Source organism: Sinohyriopsis cumingii, chromosome 7, assembly GCF_028554795.1.
Source record: "Sinohyriopsis cumingii isolate HCF-2022 chromosome 7, ASM2855479v2, whole genome shotgun sequence".
Lineage (NCBI taxonomy): Eukaryota > Metazoa > Mollusca > Bivalvia > Unionida > Unionidae > Sinohyriopsis > Sinohyriopsis cumingii.
In genome coordinates this window covers 24,627,341-24,651,566 of record NC_142967.1, presented here as the reverse complement: position 1 = coordinate 24,651,566, position 24,226 = coordinate 24,627,341, and the positions used below count along the sequence as shown (strand labels likewise).

The 24,226-nt window shown below is 37.7% G+C and overlaps 2 protein-coding genes across 3 annotated transcripts in view; one reads left to right on the top strand and one right to left on the bottom strand.

Moving 5' to 3' along the window:
* Positions 1 to 13,400, top strand: part of LOC149794902 (uncharacterized) — a 29,509-nt gene extending 16,109 nt beyond the window's left edge. The window contains exon 2 of the mRNA XM_089964544.1: positions 7,609 to 13,400. Within this exon, the coding sequence (XP_089820670.1) occupies positions 7,609 to 7,854 (246 nt within the window). The 3' untranslated portion in view covers positions 7,855 to 13,400. The remainder of the gene's footprint in view (positions 1 to 7,608) is intronic.
* Positions 10,819 to 12,512, bottom strand: LOC149794903 (uncharacterized). Of its 2 annotated transcripts, XM_089964543.1 has the most exons (4): positions 12,352 to 12,512; positions 11,348 to 12,292; positions 11,222 to 11,284; positions 10,819 to 10,906 (listed from the first exon to the last, which is right to left on the bottom strand). In XM_089964543.1, exons 1-3 carry the CDS (start codon positions 12,510 to 12,512, stop codon positions 11,233 to 11,235), a joined length of 1,158 nt encoding a protein of 385 aa, XP_089820669.1. In that variant the 3' UTR covers positions 10,819 to 10,906; positions 11,222 to 11,232. The 2 variants fall into 2 exon arrangements, with proteins under 2 accessions (XP_089820669.1, XP_089820668.1); XM_089964542.1 differs by lacking the exon at positions 10,819 to 10,906 and having other exon boundaries at positions 11,233 to 12,292.
* Positions 13,401 to 24,226: the final 10,826 nt, after the last annotated feature.

The following is a 24,226-nucleotide window of genomic DNA, read 5'->3' as shown; positions in this document are numbered from 1 at the left end:
GGAACCATCCGAGGATATACAGCTTAATTACGGCGACAACCATGTCGCACGTGTGTATCATCGATTGATGTCATATATGGGTCGTGATCAAAACGTCGACACTGGTTTGCAAATATCACAACTTGATTTTAAAAAGCTGTATCCGATTTATTATTTTTCGCTGGAACATCTTGATTTAACGAGACAATCCGTCGTTGATATACACTTCCGAGCTCGTATAGCCCCGGGTGGTGTTAATTACAGAGCGGTTGCTGTCATTCTCAGCGATAAATCAATGCTGTTGGAAGGCGTTGGTGGACGAATGAGAATCGTTGATGCGCCAGTGGAAAACATGTAATTGAAAACATAAACGCGTTTACAATAAAATGTCGTATAGTGTCGTCAGTGTAGAGTTGACTGATGGTCAAGTCAAGAAATTACGATCAAAGTCGGCTAAACAATGTGGAACCACAATAACGCTGAAGCCGTCACAGATGGCAGGTGGTAATCATAAGATATCGTTGACGGCGCGTCAAATAAAACATTTTAATAATGCGATGAAGAATAAAAAGGGTGTTCAAATAGATTTTTCGGCCGCAGCGATTAAAAACATGGAAAAGACCGGTGGGATATTTCCGCTGTTAGCTGCGATTCCAGCGTTGATTGCCGCGGCGGCCCCAGCAGTGGCGAAGGCGGCGGCGTTAGGAGCCGTTGGTACCGCGGCGGGAATGGCATTGAAGAAGGCAACCGGGAAAGGCTATAAAAAAAACGACCCGTAGCCGGAAAGGGTCTAAGACTACCGGGAACCCCGTATTCATGGTACTCGGGGAAGGGTCTAAGACTACCGGGAACCGTTTATTAACGCAAGAGTCTATGACTCCAATGTCTAATTTTGATTTAATAGATGCCGCAAACGCGTTAGCGATAAAAAACTTCAGAGGTGTTTTCATGAGGGATCAATTACCGACAAAACCAAGGAATATTGAAACCGGTATAATTAACCTCGATGGGTCATCCGGAGCGGGAACTCATTGGGTTGCATACGCAATTGATCCGCGTGCGATCGTCTATTTTGATTCATACGGGTTAGTCCCGCCAAACGAGTTCATGCGGTATATCCGGGCGTGTTCAGCCCGGGCGTGTTCAGCCCCGGTTTTTTATTCCACGCTGCCAACACAACAATTAAGTGACCCACCGATATGCGGCCGTGAGGTATTGAACGTACTCGCGGCGATTTCATCATCGCGGAAACCACCTCATGTGGTTGTAAACGAATACACTAGTGGGGTCGTAGAGGCCCGGCGGGTTAATTAGAAACGCTGTTTTTTTTTACAATAATAATGATTGATATCTGGGGACGACCGGTTTCGGCGCTGAAAAAGCCCACGGAAACGCCCGCCACCGATGACATAAAAAAACTAATCGAGGATGAAATCGCTGATACGTTAAATTTAACCAGTGTTGACCCGGGCGAAATAGTTGTATTTCAAGACCGCCAGGGTAAACTGAAATCCAGTAATGTGTCGCTGAATGACGTTTTAACACGAAATAATGATGCCTCCGAGGACACTATCGCGCTGTATACCGGCGACGGACGAGTTAAATCAGGTGAATCCATCTTGACGATAAATGGAAAAATAATTACACTTGACAACAATTATATATCCGTGTCGAATTTGTTAAAAAATACTATTTCGGAGTTTACAACGCTGTCGGGCCAATTTTACACGTTACGAAAAAATTTTAACAGGGCTGATAACACCATTGATAAATTCTTTGGTAAAAAAAATACCAGACCGGAAGAAATTACAATAACTATAAATGATATCACTGCGTATGGACAGGAAATAGGAACAATCAAAACTGATGTTGCAACGAACAAAGCGGGGTTATACGTTCATATACAGGAAATAGGAACAGTCAAAACTAATGTTGCAGCGAACAAAAATAATATAAACGCGCATACACAGGAAATAGAAACAATCAAAACTGATGTTGAAACGATCAAAAAGAGTGTAAACGCGCATGAAGTTCTCATAAAAGCATTCAGCGTTAATGTTGCAGCGAACAAAGGGAGTGTAGACGCGCATACACAGGAAATAGAAACAATCAAAACTGATATTGAAGCGAACAAAGGGGGTATAGAAACGCATACACAGGAAATAGAAACAATCAAAGATGATGTTAAAGAGAACAAATTTGCTGTAAACGCGCATGAAGTTCTCATAAAAGCATTCAGCGTTAATATTATAGCGAACAAAAGGAGTATAGACGCGCATACACAGGAAATAGGAACAATCAGAGCTGATGTTACAGCGATTAAAGACAGACTACCGGAGGTGACAAAAATAAAAATCCCTCATGAAAACACCATCAACACAGTATACACGATTCATTATGGATCATTCGTTTGGACTTCTACACAGAATAAAGTAGAAATCACCGCAACTGTTAAGGGTATTTATCGATTGACACTGGTTTCAATTATGCATTTTAATATATTATCGTCGAGTTCATCCGGGTTTAACAATATAATATCAACAATTATAGACAAGGACGCAACTGAACAGTTTACAATTTATGCCGCCGATAGACATTTAACCGAGGCAAACATTACATGGTATGCGGAATTTGTAACGGATCTAAGTAATTAAAAACACTAGCTCTTTTAAAATAAAAATGACCACCAAGGTAATTGAATCAGAGGTATCACCGACGTCACATCAATATCGATTCAATACCGTAAAAGAATTCTCCGCGAATTTGAAAACGCTTTCCGAACAATACCGTGTAAAAATAAAAAAATACCGTCGAAAAATAACCACCATCGACGCGGTCGTGTACTCGGTGTCAGGTATAGTAGCCGGTACCGGTGTTATTTTATCCACGGTGACCATGATAGCCCCGATCGCTGTTCCAATCGCTATCTCCGCGGCGACAACAATTGCTGGAGTCGCCAACGCAATCACTAGAAAGATATCATCGTGTTCTCAAAAAAAACTCAACGAGTATACAGTAAAACATCAAATAGTATCCGACGCGTACTCGAAATTATCCGGGTTGATCTCATTGGCGATAGATAATTCGTTTATATCCGAATCTGAATTCTCCACGATGGTCCAGTTGTATGACTCCGCGATGTCAAAAATCGAGGATTTTCAACTGGAAGCTGGAAACCACGTGGCTGAAACAACTTCAATGGGCTTAAAACATTCTCCTGAAACAACTTCAATGGGCTTAAAACAAGCAGGTTGTTAATATTCGGTGTTGAAATTAAACACTAGAAACGACGAATAATAATAATGTCGCTGAACCCCGAAGGGTTTCAATTGCTTCAACGGATCGCGGAGAACACCACTCCGGTACAAACAAGTATGATATCGATAACGTCAACGAAGCCAGAATTCAATGTAAACTTCCCTTCTCCGATTCCAGTAAAGGAAATAGCGCTGGCAAAATTGCGAATATATCACAGTTGGCCTAATATCCGAGCGGAAGCATTTAACGGACAACAACCTAATAACTCGCTGGTTTTTGCATGGACAAATAAACCCGATGGGACCCCAGACTGGAATGAGGTTACAATACCAACTGGGTCATACCAAGTAGAACAAATCAATAAAGAATTTCAACGCAGGATAAAATCGATCACAGGAAAAGAATCAAAAATCGATATTACGGTTCATGAACCGACGTTATCGTCGACGATTGAAATAAGCACACCGGGGTATATGGTTGATATTTATAACAGTTCAATAAGAACCATACTAGGTTGGCCCGAGAATCCACCTAATGAAATCCCCGCGTATTTGCACACGAATGCGCAATCGTATCATGAGATTAATCCCAGTTATCTGGATGATTTGTCTATTATAAGAAACACGTTATTACCCAGCGAGTTTATATTTCAAGACAGGAATACCATGCAATGGTTTTTTCCGTATAAGAAAACTCCTGAATTGTCAGCCAAGGTCACAGTTCGTTTAGATGATATCACTGGTGCGTTTGCCGAGATTAATCGTAATTACCAATCACAACTAGAACAGCTACGGAAAACAAAAGCACGAAAACACGTTGAGGTGTTAAATCAACTTATATCAGACATGGAATATATTAATGAGCGAATCGTTAAGACAATATCCGATAGCAGCGATGATAATAAACAAAAATTCCTAACCGGGTATAATATCACAGAAGCCGATTTACCCGATTTCAAGTTTCCAGGATACAACGCGCCAGAACTAAGAAAGTCTCTTAATGATTTTCTCAGTCCATCAACTTATATCCTCAGACACGATAACGGAGATGGTGGTAGGCATATTGCTCCATACAACGTAAATATCGCATCGGTGATAGCAATCAATCTAGTGTGTGATGTTATCGAAGGGAGTTACCAGGTAGATACCAATCAATCAAATCAAGCTCAACAGGGGTATATCCTTTATTCATTTTCACCAACAGCCCCTCCCGGATTCTTAATCGTTGAGAGCCCGATTAATCCGGTCTATATGCGATGCCATAATCGGTTTTTAACGAGAATTAATTTTAGACTTACCGATCAGTCAAATAACCTAATTGATCTACAAGAGGAGGAGTTAGTGGTTACTCTGTTTGTAAGATCATTGTAAGCAGCAGGGGGGGAAATGACATCGACGCGGTCGTCGCTGTGCTTACCGGACGCTGACGACGCTGGGGATCGGCGCGCAGAAGGTATTAATTAAACCAAATGACGTCACCATCGTGTAAGATGGACCGACGTCGTTTTTTTTTTTACCAGCGCTGATTACACCGGATCCGCTGAGTGCAGAAGTAATAATTAAGCAAAATAACGATTGGACAAAATGTCCGATTCGCCCCCCCTGCTGCTTATATATATATATATATATATATATATATATATATATATATATATATATATATATATATATATATATATATATATATATATTGACATAGCTACACATGAATTAAACGAATACATATATGCAGGAGACGTCAGCCTTAGGATCTCACGCACAATCAGAGTCTTAGGAAAAATGCTTAAATAGATGGTCTCACTGACACACAGGGTCTTAGCCAAAAGGCTTATTTAGTTGGTCTCACTTAAACACAGAGTCCTAACCAAATGACTTAACTAGACGGTCCAAAATACGCTATGGGTCTTTGCCATGTGACTTATATAGTTGGTCTCACTTACAGGGTTTAGCCAAATGGCATACATAGACGGTCTCCCTAACACACAGGTTCTTAGCCAAATGGCATACATAGACGGTCTCCCTAACATACAGATTCTAAGCCAAATAGCTTAAATAGACGGTCTCACTTAAACATAGCGTCTTAGCCAAATTGATTAAATAGATGGTTTCCTTGATACACAGGATCTTAACAAAAAGGCAATTACACACGGGATATTAGCCAAATGGCCTAAATAGACGATCTCCCTAACACACAGGGTTTTACCCAAATGGCTTAAATGTACGGTCTCACATACATTGTGGGTCTTAGCCATATGGCTTTAATATATATATATATATATATATATATATATATATATATATATATATATATATATATATATATATATATATGTGTGTGTGTGTGTGTGTGTGTGTGATTTGGATTTTTAAGGTAGCTTTAACAATTGTTCAGTCATATCGCACCGATGTATGCAGTGTGACAGTTTATAGTGATGTCTATCACTTGGGCATCATGCCGCAGACATGTAGCATGATGTCCCACCCAGTCACATTATCCTGACACCAAGCTGACCAGTCCTAACAATAACCTCTTAATGGTGAGCGCCAAGCTAGGCCACTGTTAGTATCATTTTTGTAAGTCTTTGGTATGACTCGGCCGGGTATGGCTTATGTAGTTGGTTTCACTTGCACACAGTCTTAACCATATGGCTTAAACAGATGGTCTGATTAAAGCACATGATTTTAGCTATATACCTTAAATATACGGTCTCACTTACACACAGGGTCTTAGACAAAATAGTTAAATACATGGTCTCCCTTATACACAGGGTCTTAGCCGAAAGTCTTAAATTTATGGAGTCTTTTGTACACAGGGTGTTAGTCAAAAGGCTTAAATAGATGGTCTCCCTTACAAACAAGGCTCTTAGACTGTATGGCATAAATAGACGGTGTCACTCACAGGGTCTTAGCCATATGGCTTAAAGAGATGGTCTTAGATACAGGGTCTTAACTATATGGCTTAAATAGATGGTCTCACTCACAAGGTCTTAGCCATATAGCTTAAAGAGATGGTCTCACATACAGGGTCTTAACCATACAGCATACATAGACGGCCTCACTCGCAGGGTCTTAGCCATATGGCTTAAAGAGATGGTCTCCCATAGAGGGTCTAAGATACAAGGCTTAAAACAGATAGCCTCCCTAACATACAAGATCTTGGCCAAAGGTTTTAAACTGACGATGTCACTTATACACAGGGTCTTAGTCAAAAGGCTTAAATAGTTGGTCTCCCTTACAAACAGCGTCTTAACCATATGGCTTAATAGACGGCCTCACTCACAGGGTCTTGGCTTAAAGATACGGTATCACTTACACCCATTGTCCTAGCCACCAAGGCTTAAAAGGATGGTCGCCCTAATAGACGAGGTCTGAGACAAAAGCTTTAAATAGATGGTATCTCCAACACGCAGGGTCTTAACCAATGCTTAAATAGACGGTCTCACACACAGGGTCTTATACAAACTGCTTACACGTAGGGTCTTAGAAAGAAAAGACTTAAATAGATGGTCTAACTTACCCACAGGGTCCTAGCCACGTGGCTTAAGCAGACGGTCTCGCTTTCACTCAAGGTCTTAGACAAAAGGCTAAATTAGAATGTCAAACTTGTATGTGTTGTCATATGTGCTTTGCAAGTACAGATTTGTGGAGTTTTTACACTTAATTGTTATCTTTAAATTTTAATCAGCTTTTTCAATTCTTTTATTTTGGCTGTTACGGTTTGCGTATCTGGTAAATACTTTACGATTGTTGCGCATTGTAACTGGAGTACGTGCAAATGTGTGACAGGCCATCAAGGGGAAAATATTTCAGTGATTATTATAAGAATAAAATGAAAGTTGTTGTCATTAGTGAATGCTGAGTGTTTATTTTAAATACAATGCATTCAACCAATTTGTTAAAGTTATATGCATTTTTTTAAAAGCATTAAGCAGCCCCACGACATATATCATATCTAATAATGCCAGAGATAAAATATAAATTTATAAATAACGTCCATAGATGGCAATCATTCCCTCATTACATATACTGAAAAGAGGTTACATATATATAATGGGGATCTCTTTGATAAGTACAGAAATAGGGAACTTAGTTTTGACAACAATACTGCTTGGGGTTCATTTAGCTTCCTTTAACACGTAACGTAAATTTATTACAAAATCTGTCTGGCCCTTGTCCACAAGACAAAGAACTGAGATTTGGCCCTTGTCCATTGGAAAAACAGCGGAATGGGACATGTCCTTTACTTTCTTTCTTTGTTTTATGCATCTAATAATAGCAACATAATGTACAAATTTTGAAAAGTTGTTATGTGTCTAAAGCGATGTTACGAAAAATTAGTTCTAAATATTATGAGAATACTTTTTTATTCTAGGAAATGGCTACACAGACGGATATAACCTTAGAGAATATGCTCGTCACAATACCGAAGGCTTTAGTAAATGCTAATCCCTCTCCGCAACATGTGCAAAAGCCTGGTAAATATGTTTCCACTTTGAGTCAGGTTCTTCACAACGCATTTTCAACGGACAGCCTGGATAGGCCGGTAACGGAGGAAAATTCAAGCTGGTCGTACTACGTCGCTCGAATCGGACTGGCTGTTTTGGAACAAATCCTCTGATGCATTCGAATATCGCACAATCTATTCCGATGCCAGCAAAGCTAGATATTATGCCTGGAATAGACCAGTTTGAAGTTCTGCACTATGCATGTATGGAATGATGACCTATATGACCTACGTATAGTTAGGTTCAATGTAAGGCGATGCTATTTTCCTAGTCACGTGGTTACCAATACTTTCAATGAGGCTATAAATTGTGAAACAAATGTTTCACGCAGTAATACAAAAAATCAGTTTCCTACAAGTTATTTTAAAAAAACTATCAGCTTCTTAGGTATGGCGCTTTTAGAAAAATAATTTTAGTGTACAACCCATTATAAAATCATGCCTTAGAGGACTGTCGGAAACGCTGATTAGTTTTGGCGCATTTTAATGTGGGATCATGCACGTGCAGTGAAGAGCAGTAAACTGGTGTATTTCTTCTTATGTCAAATCAGGCGTTATACCGACATTTGCTGGTATCGGTTAAGTGGTTGCGATTAAACGCTGGTCTTGTTTCCTCACATCTTTACTAAGGCATAACATGAAGTATAAACTGATGGGGAACAATGACATTTGAAACCCCAGTCTGGTTCCATTAATGTTTAGCGTTTGTTAAGTAGATATGTAAGAAATCTTTGTTAGGGACAAGACAGTCTATCATTTATCGTGAGACATTTTATGCTTTTGTTTTTGACATTATATGATCAACACTTATTATTAATCGATTCCATTTCTGTCCATTGTATCATTGCAGCTGTTAAATTTTGAGAGACACGTGGGTTGATTGTTAAGACTGAATGTGAAATAGTCCCATTAGTTTTAATGTTTATCACATTACATCACGTCATAAGTTTGTACAACCGTTTCTCGTAAGATGTTTCCTGAAAAGTATAATTTTGGGATGCTGTATTTTTCGTAAATATAGCAAATCAGTTTGAGGGTAAACATGTTCTGCAATTTAAAAGTATTTGTTGATTCTGAGGAGGAAAGAAGGATAGTAACATGAAACTTACGACAGAATCTGAATTCTGATAAATATTTCGATGTTTTTGCAAATGTATAGGTATGCAAAAACAAAGTAATAACTATTGAAAATAGTTTGTTCTAAATATAAGCAACAGTTCATAATTTCTTAGATTCCGTTTACGAAACTGGCAAGCTAGCCTGTGATATGATCTCGACTGTGATATTAAGAAGAATCGGCGCAGTTAGTGTTTGCTTTACGAAAATGTGTTGTCCAAGAAATCCAGCAAATTTCAAAGTCTGTTTCCATCATTTTAAAACTGTACTGGTTGACATTGTCACACCCGTATTGTAAGTCTGGTAGAGACGGACATTACTGAGTTTGTGAATGATTCAGATGTCTTTAGGAAACGACACAATTTCCAAATACGTAACACGTACATGGTTCTTGTTTTGCTGCGTCTTGAACAGGTTCGACGGTTATATAAACATATTTTTGATTGGCTGCATACTGTCTTAAGAGCGAATAATTTTTTTTAAATATCTCTATTCTATAAAGTAGTTTTATTATAGAACATTGCTTACAATGTTTCGCGCACAGTATATGTCTAAGCGGACATTACAGAGCTTCAGCTGTAAGCATGCAACTAGAAGATTGATGGAACTAATGCGATGGATATTATTTCAAACTACTGCAACAGGACAAAATTATAGGTAAATTTATTTTTACAGTTTTATGGTGTATTCTTTATTCTGTAGTTATCCCATATTGGCGTTTGCTTGAATGAAAGCGTTTTTCTTTTTTCGATGGAAGTGTATGAAGAAGTTTACTAGCATCCTAATTTCGACAGGAAAACGCATCAGGAGAGCACTAAAGCTGTTTCATGCATTGATATTTAATTAGACGCAATTATATGATAAATGCTTCAGCCAAGTTGCTTTATCTTGGAACGCACAGTATGTTAGAATAACGATTTTCACCGGAAAATAAGCTACGAGTTGGACTGGTCCCTGTAGTAAGTGTACTATGCTAAGGTATAGCATAGTACCATGAACACTATTGTAGATTTTGGACGCAGGAAAATGCTGATTGTACAAAGTGAACGGAAGATAGACAAAGTTTATTAATACAGCCTAAACAACGCTAACATTTTCCTCTAAACTCGTATTGTTTAAAGCTTGAAAATAATATTTCGCTAATAAAGCTAAAAGTGTGCGCATTACAGAAAGATTTATCCGTTTTGGTCTCCACGATTATATTGGGAATTATAACATTTGAATCATGAGAAGAAAATGAAGATCTCTATTTATTTCTCTTATGAAACAAAATCAGTTACTCCAAAACAATAATGGACACATAAAAAGTGCACATTAAAAAATATATTTCAATACATATTTAACCACACAGAAAGCCCTTACAGCATTCAATTTACTTATGTGGCTTTCCAGGCACATATTCAGCTAAAGCAATCACATTTTTGCATCTGTACCTTTACAAAATAGTCGAAAACAGCACTTAAGGTATCGAAAAATTTGTTTCTATGCCTATTTAGGTTTGACTAATGATCCGTTGCATTTTATCGAAGTACCTATGGATACTGCTTATATTCTTTTCTGATTTTTCATGGAGATTTGCTAACCACTGAAGAATGTTACTTGCTTCAACAAAGAGCACCAGTAAAACCTAAACGGACAACACTTTGTTTATTGTACTCAGCATGATGTCTTTTGTGCATTATGACAAAGCAAATTGGTGCGATTCAGCCTGTTATAGAAGGTCAAGAGCACTTCAACTCCACTTTTTTCCATCCCCATGCATATATTTCCATAAAATGCAGCATAACTAAGTTGATTGTTTTGTATGTTAGTTAATATCAGTGCCTAACATAAATAAGACAGTCTTGGCACACCTAAACCTATAATTAATCCACGGGATTTCATCAATCTGCATAAGTAAGACAGTCTTGGCACACCTAAACCTATAATTAATCCACGGGCTTTCATCAAACTGCATAAGTAAGACAGTGTTTGCACACCTAAACCTATATAATTAATCCACGGGATATCATCAATCTGCATAAGTAAGACAGTCTTGGCACACCTAAACCTATAATTAATCCACTGGATATCATGAATCTGCATAATTAAGACAGTCTTGACACACCTAAACCTGTAATTAATCCACGGGATTTCATCAAACTGCATAAGTAAGACAGTCTTGCCACACATAAACCTATAATTAATCCACGGGATTTCATCAATCTGCATAAGTAAGACAGTTTTGGCACACCTAAACTTATAATTAATCCACGGGATTTCATCAAACTACATAAGTAAGACAGTCTTGGCACACCTAAACCTATAATTAATTCACGGGATATCATCAAACTGCATAAGTAAGACAGTCTTGGCACACCTATACCTATAATTAATTCACGGGATATCATCAATCTGCATAAGTAAGACAGTCTTGGCGCACCTAAACCTATAATTAATCCACTGGATGTCATCAATCTGCATAGGTAATACAGTCTTGGCACACCTAAACCTATCATTAATCCACGGGATTTCATCAAACTGCATAAGTAAGACAGTTTTGGCACACCTAAACCTATAATTAATACACGGGATATCATCAATCTGCATAAGTAAGACAGTCTTGGCACACCTAAACCTATAATTAATCCACGGGCTTTCATCAAACTGCATAAGTAAGACAGTGTTTGCACACCTAAACCTATAATTAATCCACGGGATTTCATCAAACTGCATAAGTAAGACAGTCTTGACACACCTAAACCTGTAATTAATCCACGGGATATCATCAATCTGCATAAGTAAGACAGTCTTGGCACACCTATACCTATAATTAATCCACTGGATATCATCAGTCTGCATAAGTAAGACAGTCTTGACACACCTAAACGTATAATTAATCCACGGGATTTCATCAAACTGCATTAGTAAGACAGTCTTGGCACACATAAACCTATAATTAATCCACGGGATTTCATCAATCTGCATAGGTAAGACAGTCTTGGAGCACCTAAACCTATAATTAATCCACGGGATATCATCAATCTGCATTAGTAAGACAGTCTTGACACACATAAACCTATAATTAATCCACGGGATTTCATCAATCTGCATTAGTAAGACAGTCTTGGCACATCTAAACCTATAATTAATCCATGGGATATCATCAATCTGCATAAGTAAGACAGTCTTGACACACCTAAACCTATAATTAATCCACGGGATTTCATCAAACTGCATTAGTAAGACAGTCTTGACACACCTAAACCTATAATTAATCCACGGGATTTCATCAAACTGCATAAGTAAGACAGTCTTGACACACCTAAACCTATAATTAATCCACGGGATATCATCAATCTGCATTAGTAAGACAGTCTTGACGCACCTAAACCTATAATTAATCCACGGGATATCATCAATCTGCATTAGTAAGACAGTCTTGCCACACATAAACCTATAATTAATACACGAGATTTCATCAATCTGCATAAGACAGTCTTGACACACATAAACCTATAATTAATACACGGGATTTCATCAAACTGCATAAGTAAGACAGTCTTAGCACACCTAAACCTATAATTAATCCACGGGATATCATCAATCTGCATAAGTAAGACAGTCTTGCCACACATAAACCGATAGCTAATCCACGGGATTTCATCAATCTGCATTAAGATAAATGAAATATACACTATGTAAGGAACTTGTAATTAAGAAAGAGATTAGATTAATTGAAATTGGACAAATGGATACGTTTAGCTTTAAGCTTAAAGAGTTGAATTGAAGTATATGCTACATAAAATGTTCCCCAGTGCAAGCTTACTTCTAACTGAGAGCGTAAATTGAAAATATGAGCATGTCTATTCTTTAGTTCACTTTTGTCTGGTTTCATTTTCCCGTATTCACACGAGAATAATGACGGGGAACCAGCGCCATGGAAGGAGAAGTCAGGTACTGTTTCACATATTTGTTTGCAATATTAACTAGACATTACAAACTTTGAATTGAGAACTCGATAACCTACATTTCTCCAACAAAGAAATGCTCACTATATTCGCATATGAACAGTTTCTGTCTTTCGTTTTATCGTTGATGACGGCAACTTGTTAATATATTTCTTCTTTTACGTAAAATACAGCTAATTTGCAAATATCCTACGACTAGAAATTGTTCATTGTCACACACACACACACACACACACACACACACACACACACACACACATATATATATATATATATATAGAGAGAGAGAGAGAGGGGTAGTTTCACTTAGTTCTATTTTCATAACTTGTGGTACAGTCGTACGATGTTATGTTTGCTATTCACATTATTGAACACTATATCCTGGAAAAGATTGTACAATGTAAGAAAGCAAAGCTGGTTTTCTTCTCGCAAATGTTCATGTCACATATGTTTTTGTTTTCAGCAAAAATGCAAAAGCATACTTGTATGTCAATTAAACTGATTCGAATCAACAACATTTCTGTGCATCTTGGAAGACCTAATTTCCATAACGGAAGGTATAGTCTTTCGAATAAATAAAGAATTGTTGAATGATTCAGTCGTGGCTGTTTTTCAATAATAGTAAAAGCATGCTTTTCAAGAATGGATACATCATTTCATTTTCTAATATCAATGCCTCCCTTATAACATCGTCTGATGGATTTCTTTTACTGTTTAATTCATGATGTTACACACGGTGGAAATGTTGCGTTTTATTTCATGCTGACACCATTATTTGTTCTTGTCTTTTTAACAAGTAGCATTGTTCTGGTTAATAGTTTGCAGCAAGTCTTTTATGGTAATTCACAGTCCAAACACATTCTTGTTACCAAGCTAAAATTTACATAATAACGCCTTTCTTGACGTTAAGGTGACATATCTCGACGTCAAAGTGAAGCACAAAATGTAATGTTGCTTTTAATTTCAGCTTCACATGTTTGTTTTTGGACAAATATTATCTAGGTGAACAGAGGCATATTTTCTTTCTTTTTACCGAATTAATGGTTAGAAATGCACAAGCATTCATTTGTTTCGAGCAAAAGCGAAATATAGCGGCAATGTTTCCGGCGACGTCGTCAATGGTTTTTTAAATGCTTTGTTTAAGGTTTTAGTATGATTTTGAAACATAAATATACTCTTATTCCTTTGGAACTCACAGAGAGTTGACTGCCTTAGGACACAGAAAAATGTTATACTATTTAACTCACTCAGAGAGCTAGCTGCCTTAGGACACGGAAAAATTTCATACTATTGAACTCACTCAGAGAGCTAGCTGCCTTAGGACACGGAAAAATGTAACACTATTGAACTCACTCAGAGAGTTATCTGCCTTAGGACAGGGACAAATTTAATACTATAGAACCCATTCAGATAGTTGACTGCCTTCGGACACGGAAAAAGTCAATGCTTTTGAACTAACTCAGAGAGCTGGTTGCCTTAGGTAAGAATAAATTTAGTACTATTGAACTCACTCGGAGAGTTGGCTGCCTTAGGATCGGGAAAATGTGATACTTTTAAACTCACCGATAGAGTTGGCTGCCTTATGACCGGGACAAATTTAGGGCACGTACAAATTTAATGTTATTGAACTCAGAGAGATTGCTTCCTTAGGATATGTACTCTTGTTGAGGGAATTTGTTGTGTGCTTTAGGCACGCTTTGTGTTTTACAGAACAAATAAATCTTTCAATGCCGAAACGTTTGGAAACTTTATATACACATTTATCGTGTCTCTCCTTCACATTTGATGCCTTTATGGTAGTCAGCTGTGAGCTCAACATAAAAAGGCAATGATAGAAATCGTGTTTAACGGTATATACATTAAACCAGTTAGTACAGTGGTCAAATGTATTCACAGTAAACCGGACAGTACATTGGTCAACCGAATTCACACTAAACCTGATAGTACATTAGTCAACTTTATTCAAAGTAAACCGGATAGTACAGTGGTAAACTGTATTTAGAGTAAACCGGATTGTACAGTAGTCAACTGTATTCACAGTAAACTGGACAGTACATTGGTCAACCGTATTCACAGTAAACCAGACAGTACAGTGGTAAACTGTATTTAGAGTAAACCGGATTGTACAGTGGTCAACTGTATTCACAGTAAACCGGACAGTACATTGGTCAACCGTATTCACAGTAAACCGGATAGTACAGTGGTCAACTGTATTCAAAGTTAACCGGACAGTACAGTGGTCGCAACTGGTAATACTAATGTCAATATTTTATCGCTAGCCATCAAAAACAGACTTACCTGTATTATTAAATAAACGGCTTTGGAGACATTCCAGAGGTCCAGAGCAAAACCAGGGCTGAAGAAGGTTGTATTGTAAGATGCGTGGCTTGCAAGAAGTCCAAAGCATGGTCAATGTTGATGAATGGTTGTATTATAAGATTTCATAATTGGACAACTGGACAAAAATGTTTCAGTGTGTATTACCTTCTTTACACAAAGACGATGGCCAACAAGAGTATCACACTAAGATATAAAACAGAGCTGTCAATGCTATAATTCCACACTCATTCTCTAACATAGGAGGTTGAAGACTTGTTGAGGTACGGCTGGTACCAGAGATAATATTGTTGAGAAGAATGCCATAATGTCCCATTCAGCTGCTTTGGTGCAATCAATTTGCAGACAAATAAAATAGATATGTTTCAACATTCATGGCACAACAAATTCCTGACTAACATCATGTGATGTGTTACCGTTAATTAACATAGTTACAATGTGGTCTGTAAATTAGTATCACTACTCAGTTTGAGACACTGAAACAAAGAAGGATACACTGAATATGTTAGAAGTGACAACAAGAAACTTTGATTAAAAATGGAGAATTTTTTTTGTATTCAACTGATCATTTTAGGGAGCGAAATAAGCTTGATTTAATAAAATCCGCCCTTGAAGTAGACAATTTTTTTTTAGGACATATTGCCTGCAACTTGTGTGTACATACAATTGAAAGTGCATGAGGGACACATTTGAAATATGACGACACAGAAAACAATTATATAACCTTACAGTAACATTTTCAAACGACCTTGACCTTGAAAAGGTAGCAGAGAAGTAAAAATGAGACGATAGTATGAAAAAAGATTGTTGCTTACTAATGATGAAGTCCACATATAGACCAATTCTTCTTCAGTGTCGTAGACTTATTGTAATAAAGAAATCCTCTTCAATGTCGCAGACTTATTATAACAGTGGAAACTTCTAACAGAAATTCAGCCAAGAGTTGCTGCCACCAACAATGGAAGAATACGGACGCCAACACCTCAGTCAAAATGAAACTAATGCCTCTCGCCTGTTAAGCAGGCAAAACAAAACATTAAAACTCATGCTGCTGTTGTTGTGAGTTTATTGGTATTTTCAGAACACGATAGGATTTGTATGGCGGCCAGTATAACTAGTTGCTGTCAGATATTCAAATAGGACAGTGAATATCTGATCAGACTGATATGCGGTCGGTCACGACCATGCTTCTAAATGTATTTATTCTTCTAGATGTACATGAGAGATTAAAAGAATGAAAGGTTAAACAAGTCTTCTTTGTTTAATTCGCCATTTCATTACATTTGTTAATTCGGAGTCGAGAAAGCATATGAAATTGTTGCTGATCACTCTGTTTCGAATTAGGAAGTAATTATTTTTAAGCAACAACAGCTTGACATACAAATTCTTTCTTCCTTTTTTTCAATCATTTCATATATGTGGGTACGTTTTTAACAAGAAAGTGACCAATGTGTACCGATGGTGGGAAGGAATTTGTGGTAGGGTATGATTTTTTCTACGGTAAACATTTGTAGGGTACATGTTTTAGTTAGGTATGATTAAACTATAGGACTTGTAATAGAGGGTCATATTCTGTGTACCGACGACGAGGATGGCTGAATTTCTATGCTATGTTATTTGCAATCAAAGTCACCCCCTTTTTCGATTTCAATACTCCTTGATCAGTTTGTGGACGAATGAAACTCTGGTCTTTGCGACTGTGGAATACTATATCCGTCCTCATTCATCAGAGAGCTTGTCGCTGTAACTAAACACACATAAACACACACACACACACACACACACATACACACACACACACACTGATTCTTTGCTAAAATTACTAAGAATAAAACTTCATTGGGGATGGGGGACTAGCATTTATTTTGTTTCCTTCTCTATTTAATTGTAAATTTATTATTACATCATGCTCTGTTATATAACGCCTGGAATTAGATATTCTATACCTCTTGTCAGTCAAATAACTTTAAGTAGTCTGTACATAAAGGTGGTTTCCCAAATAGAAGATGGAATATCAAAAAAATGAAGTCAAATCTGATATTGTACCTGACTTAGCTACTGTGATAAGTTAATCTACTTCTGTGTGACTGGAATTGCAAGGAATTGTCTTTCATGTAACGTTTTTGAACTCAAAATGTGATACTGTTGTCTCTGACAATATCAAACCAGGTATAGTCAATTTCATTGTTAAATTCAAAAATTTATATTTGTTTACCTCTTTTTATCGCTTTGCAAGCAAAAGTAAAAGAAAGAGAACAGTGATAGAGGAAAAAATGTTATGCCCTAATATGTAGTGTACTGCCAAAAGAGTAGCTTTAGTATTTAGTCGATATACACCCTGATTAAAAACAAAGAGTTAGGTCACTTAACTTTAAAAGAAATCGGCAAGAACGAGTACATTATTTTTATACACCAGTATGTCTTCAATGCTGGATTAATTGATGACTTTACATAAAAAGCTGGAAACCAAACACATTCACGCCCACACCTACAGTCGTAGGTATAAACATAACTCCTTGAATAAAGATTACAACGTTCATTTGGATTATCTCCCTTTATCCATCTTGGGTAGAACTCATTTCGAGTGCTGATCTCTCTCGTTACCTTTACCTCTTTTATGTTTCTTTGTTTTACGGGGGAGGGGTAGAGTGGTAGGACGGATGGGGTAAATATTTTACGTTACATATTTGCAACCCAAGTAAGATTTACTATGCTTACTGGCAAACCAGTGTCTTCTGTATGTATGTATGTATGTATGTATGTATGTATGTATGTATGTATGTATGTATGTTTGTATGTATGTATGCATGCATGTATGTATGTATGTGTTGTTGTTAGCTCGTCGAGTGGACGAGGACCACTCTAGTCATCCAAGGGTTGGAGGGGCAGGTTCTGTTCTGTGCGTGCGCAGGTGGCTGATGGGGCCAATCCTTGCACGGAATGTTCGATTGCATAAGGGACATGGGACAAGGGATGAGTAGGACATCTCCAGGATGGTTGATGGCACGCGCTTTTCTTGCTTGCCTCTTCAGCTCTGCAGCTGCTGTCATGCTCGATTAGCACAACTTGAAGACTTTGTTCACGGAAGAACGCCAAGTGACTCGATCGCTTGCTGTTTGCTCCCAGGAATCATGGTTTATGTTGAACGCTTTCAATGCAGCTTTCAGATTGTCTTTGAAGAATTTCTTCTGACGTCCATGGTATTACTGTCCTTTCCGTAGCTCGCCATAGAAGAGTCTCTTTGGCAGCCGGTGGTCTGGTATGTGTACAACATGTCCCGCCCAGCGTAGCTGTGACTGAATCAGAGTTGTGTGGATGCTGGGTAGACCTGTTTGGGAGACTACCTCAGTGTCTGTAACCTTGTCCTGCAACTTGATGTTAATGATTTTCCTGAGACTTTTGGTGTGAAAGTGGTTCAGCTTCCTGGCGTTGCGTTGATACACCGTCCACGCTTCGCATGCGTAAAGTAGTGTTGGGAGCACAACTGCCCTGTAGACCTTTAGTTTGGTCTGGATTCTGATGCCTACATACAGTCTGCCGAAAGTTGAGCTGGCTCTGGCAATGTGAAGGTTCACACTGCCGTCAATAGTGATGCTCTGTGACAGTGTGATGCCAAGGTAGGTGAAGCGGTTCACTACATTGAATTTAGGCCGTTGACGATGATGTTGAGCTCAACATAGGGCTTTCCATGAGCCTGCTGATGCAGGACTTCATTCTTCTTGGTACTGATGGTGAGACCGAAGCTTGTGCAGGAGATGGAGAACTTGTCGAAGCTGGGTTGGAGGTCGGCTACTGAACCAGCTTTGAGGGTGCATTCATCAGCAAACAAGAATTCCCTGATGGTGTCTGTCGTAGCCTTGGTTTTCGTTTGAAGCCTCCTGGGGTTGAACAGTTTTCCATCTGTACGGTACATGATGCCGACTCCAACATCTCCGTCTCTGAAAGCACAAGTCAACATGGCGGAGAACAACAGACTGAACAGTGTCGGTGCCAGAACACAACACTGCTTGACGCCATTGGTTACTAAGAATGGCTCAGATGTCTCTCCATTGTCCTGGATTCGTACCTGCATGCCTGCACCATGAATATAAATTTTCTCGGGCATCCGTTCTTGGCATCCGTATATATATATATATATATATATATATATATATATATATATATATATATATATATATATATATATATATATATATATATATATATACATATATATATTAGTCAACAATTTTGAATCGTAAGCTTCATGGTCTGTGAACAGGTGATATTGGTATACGTGTACCTTTATCGTCATTAACGAATAATACTGCAGGTTGTAAAGAAGTATATTTACAGTGCTTTAGTCAGGTTGTTACTCTTTCCTTCATTCAATCAAATGATAAAATTGATATCATGATGGATTTTGAAATAGACACTAGTAGTAACCGTTGATGATTACAGAGAGAGAGAGAGAGAGATACTTCCCACTTTGTCAAGTATATAAAGTGTTGACAGGCCTTAAATTTATCATAACAGGACACAAGCAGTTAGTCTGAATTGCAAAACACAAACATTTGATGTGGAGTACATTTCCGGTAATCTTATATTTTATCATGCGTATCTCGAGAGTTTTACAATGCACTCACATCTTTTATATTCTAATAATTGGTCTTTGTCAAATGTAACTAGTTCAGCTTTGCTTTTTTGAAGAACGTAGAAGTTTCAAAATAATAAAATGTGCTAATTGATATTGAAAATATTGGGATATGAGCATATGGAAATGTTTACATATTCTAAGACCGTTTGCAAAGCTGTTCAGAATTACATGCAGATCGCAGAAAAGATACGCAAGCAAACACCACCCGTTTCCAGACAGCTGCACCCGTTTCCAGACAACTGCACCAGTTTCGATAACTGCATCCTTTTCCAGACAACAAATCTATACCAGAATGGTTACTCTGCCGACCTTTCTCCAAGGTCGTAGTTTTAAAAATATTTTCATTTATTTCATAAATAGGAGTATTTTGATGTTATTTCAAAAAACAAATTCTCTGTCGTGGTACTTCTTTTAAAATAGACATTACGCTAGGAAGTGGACTATTTTGAATTCCAGATTTGACCAAAATGTACACTAAACGTATTTCTGAAAATCTCTTCATCCACAAAAATGACATTAGCTATCGGATTTGCTTTTGTTTAAATCCTATAATGATCGGATGGGATTAAAATCTTCCCATTTAGGATTTGTACACTTTATTTATGTTTTGTTTGCATTTCAGGACCATGTATTGCTTTGTATTTCAGACGGATTCTAGCGCAGTAATGTTGAAATGTTTTGACCGATCAAATGTATAACAAGTTTAGAATGAAAATTATGCAATCTATACAGATCTTTCTTTGGACGAGAAACGAGAAATCTGCATTCAGACGCTAATGGAAGTGTACAAAGCCTCAAGCGTATATCGAGTTCGTCCTACAAGTACGAAATTAATCAGGTACCCTTGATGAATATACAACATTATCTTGTTAAATAGCTTCTATTTGTCAAACAAATATCTTATTAGCTTGTAAAGCGCATATAACTGCAAAGAGAGTCTGCAGTTTTCGGTCTCCTCATGATCAATGACGAATTTATGACGTTGCCGCCCTTTGGCACTGTTACAGTTGCCACCACCACCCCTTCTCCACCCTCCCAAAACAAAAGCCGTAAAACCAGAGCCTTTTAAAGGCCATAACGCCTTTGAATAATAGCAACAATGAACAAGAAAGTTGTATTTGTTTTTACAAAATAAATAATTTCTTATCAACAAAAATTTGCGACTGCTTATTGTTATGTATATGTAATTTGCATTCTTTGTTATTTTTTTTTAAAATTCATTATATGCTATGCGTTATGTAAAATTGCAGTTTGTAGATGACCTTGTCCAAAATCAAGTTCATTGTCTCCCTGACCAGAATCATTGATTTTTATTTATTCTGTAAACAACTAATACGTAGTTTATATTTCAATGTTAGTGTAGGTTAAATATTAGGATCATTATCTATAGTCTGAGCATAATTTTAGCAACGAATCTTCTAATTATAACTTATATTGTTCTAATTAATTCTTCCATTGAACAGGTTTCTGGGTGTTGATTCAAGTGAATGGTAAGAAAAACTTGCGCCATTTTCAGCACATGATAGGCTATACATGGTGGCCAGTATATTTGGTGGAAGGAGAAACACCATTTTATTGGAAGCTACTGGCAAGTTTTCTCATACACCCACGTTGGTCGAGCCGTGACTCGAACTCACGCAGACAGAGGCTGTGTATTTGAATATGCAATAAAAATTCTCAATGAAAACAAAATCAGAAATTTGCTAAAATCTACACACTGCTAAAAAGTGTATGCATATCTTCAACGTGACTTTATAACTTTCAATAGGCGTGGATTTGGCACGATATAAACAAAAATGATGTAGAATAAATGCCAAAACAATCGGCGGCTTTTAACCTCGCCATTTTTTTGTGTTCGAATTGTAGGCGTGCGCTTGCAGGCTGTCATCATACATCAACGTATATTACCACCTGTTCAAATTTTTAATCTTCACTGTTAACTTCTGGGGCTCCGTCTGGTATGTAAACTACTGTTCACATTTATGTAATTCCAGTTAAAACAATTCGGTCATCAAATAACATACTGCAATCACATTCATGTTGAATTAGATTCGACCCATCCGTACATACGTGTGTATATGGTTTCCTGCAAGGACTGCATAGCACGTTTAGAAATATGTGTATTTTATCTTTTACTAACTGGAACACAAACCTGAAATTTTGAAGGAATTATTTGAGCATTTTTAGTGAGCGACCCTTAAAAAAAAATTTTGGGGGGTGGGGGGTGCTGAGATTTTCTTCGAACCGGGATATCTTTTCATCTCACGATCATATTTTTCAACTAATATAATGGATATAAGTTGTTCTTTTGTTCAACAATTTAGAGTCATAGCATTTGTTTTAAGCTATTTTGAAGCCGGACAAATTTTGTCCAAAATATGCCTCATCCCAACTCCAGACCCTCCTCATCCCAACCTTTAAATTAAATTTTATTCCTTGATAACACTGAATCCAACTTTTATAGAGAAAAAACTCGAAACGCAGGATCAGAGAACTGTAAACATTGTACAAGTCTGAAAAAATATAGCCACAACCATTTAACTTTCACAGTCTTCATTGGAAAGTTTTATGGAAGGATATTCAGTCCAGCCTTGTTTCCTAGCTGATTTTAAAAGCTATAATCTTGAACTTGAGTTCTCTGTTCCAAAGATTTCGAGAATATGGGTCTGTTTTGCTTGTGCTGATTTAGAGTCCTTCTGTGGAGATTGACAAGACAATGACGACTGCTTGAATATGATGCATGGATACACAGAATTTAAAGTTGGATTTGCCTTGCACTGATTTATTTTTGAGCGAAATATTGTAGAGGTCAGAACTATAATTGTTGTTATCTGACAGGAAGCTCGCGCTTTCTGTTATTTGTTTCTGCGTTGTATTTCATAAAACTATTGTGGCGGTTTCAATCGATATAATCAAAATAACACCATTTGTTGACGGATATTGACATCTGATCTGTTTTTCCATCATTAGTTAGTCAAATTGTTAAACATTAATAGCTTAAGCGCAAATGTGAACGCGTCTTTAGAAAATATCTCGGTCATATGTCATAGCAATTGTGAACGACTTATGATATCACCAGTGTAAAAAAATAAACATACGCTGCCTAGCAACTGCGCCCACATTAGGATGGCCAGACTTTCTTGCAATGTGCGAAGTGTGACCGCCCACATTAAGATGGCTCAACTTTTACCCTGTACGAAGTGTGCGCTCCCAAATTAGGATGGCCAAACCTTTGCCCTGTGTGAAATGCGAGCGCCCAATTTTGTGAGAAGTAAAGGGTTTTCCTTTCAAATATTAAGTTGCTGGATTGATTCCGCATGGTAGCAGTGTTTGTTTTCCTTTTCCCTTATATATATATTTTTCTCAAAAGCCTTTCTGAAATATTAAGCACGAGATCTACAAAAAGTAAAACGTGATAATGATAAAATATACATTTCTAGCGGTAGCAACAACATGAGTGACCACAGAACAACAATAATAAAAAAGTAACTGTAAAGAGAAGGGATATGTTGGGACGGAAGTAGTAAATGGGGTCACCCTAGCGACAATGGGAATTAGCATTACAGAGACCCCTGGGTCACTCTAGCGACAATGGAAATTTAACATGGAGAAAAATCGTGGGTCACTCTGGCGACAAGGGAAATTTAACATAGAGAAAAATCGTGGGTCACTCTGGCGACAAGGGGAATTGAACATGGAGAAAAATCGTGGGTCACTCTAGGGACAAGGGGAATTGAACATGGGGAATAGAGTCTTGGTCTGTCTAGGGACAAGGGGAATTGAATATGGGATTTTGTTTTTTTAATTTTTTTAAATTTAAATTTAAATTTAAATTTACAAAAAGGGGTAGGCAATGGAAAGGCTATCTCTTTTCGAGAAATATGGCTGGCCCTGAAAAGGGCCTTTGGGTTTATGTTAATATTAACATAGATGGCATCTGTCACATCTTCTTCTTCTTCTTCTTAAACTCCTTCTAACTGCCGGTCCATACACAAGTACCCTCTTGAGACATCCTTGTCTTTCTATGTAAACTCTCCTCATCCATTGACTAGTATCTGTCCTATCAACAACAGTCCACTTGGACCTGACATACATGAGCATGTCCGTCCTAAACATCATGGAAGACACAAGGGTGGATGACTCAACTGTGGTCCACATCTTGAAGCGACGAGAATAGGTGAATCAATGCAGTGAACTGCGCTTATTTATAGGTACAGGAAGGATTGAAACGGATTGAATTCATTCACCAATCCGAACACGCGTTACAAAATTCAGTCAGCTCGCATCCAATCCGAAGAGAGCAGTCTGTGACGTCACGTGGTCTATATAGATTCGTTAGCGCTTGTGTGCGGTCAATCTATGCGACAGTGATTCAACATGACGGAAACTCAGAAAACGATCCATTGGGGTGCACCAGCAGGGGAGACTGCCCAAGGGAACCCGGACT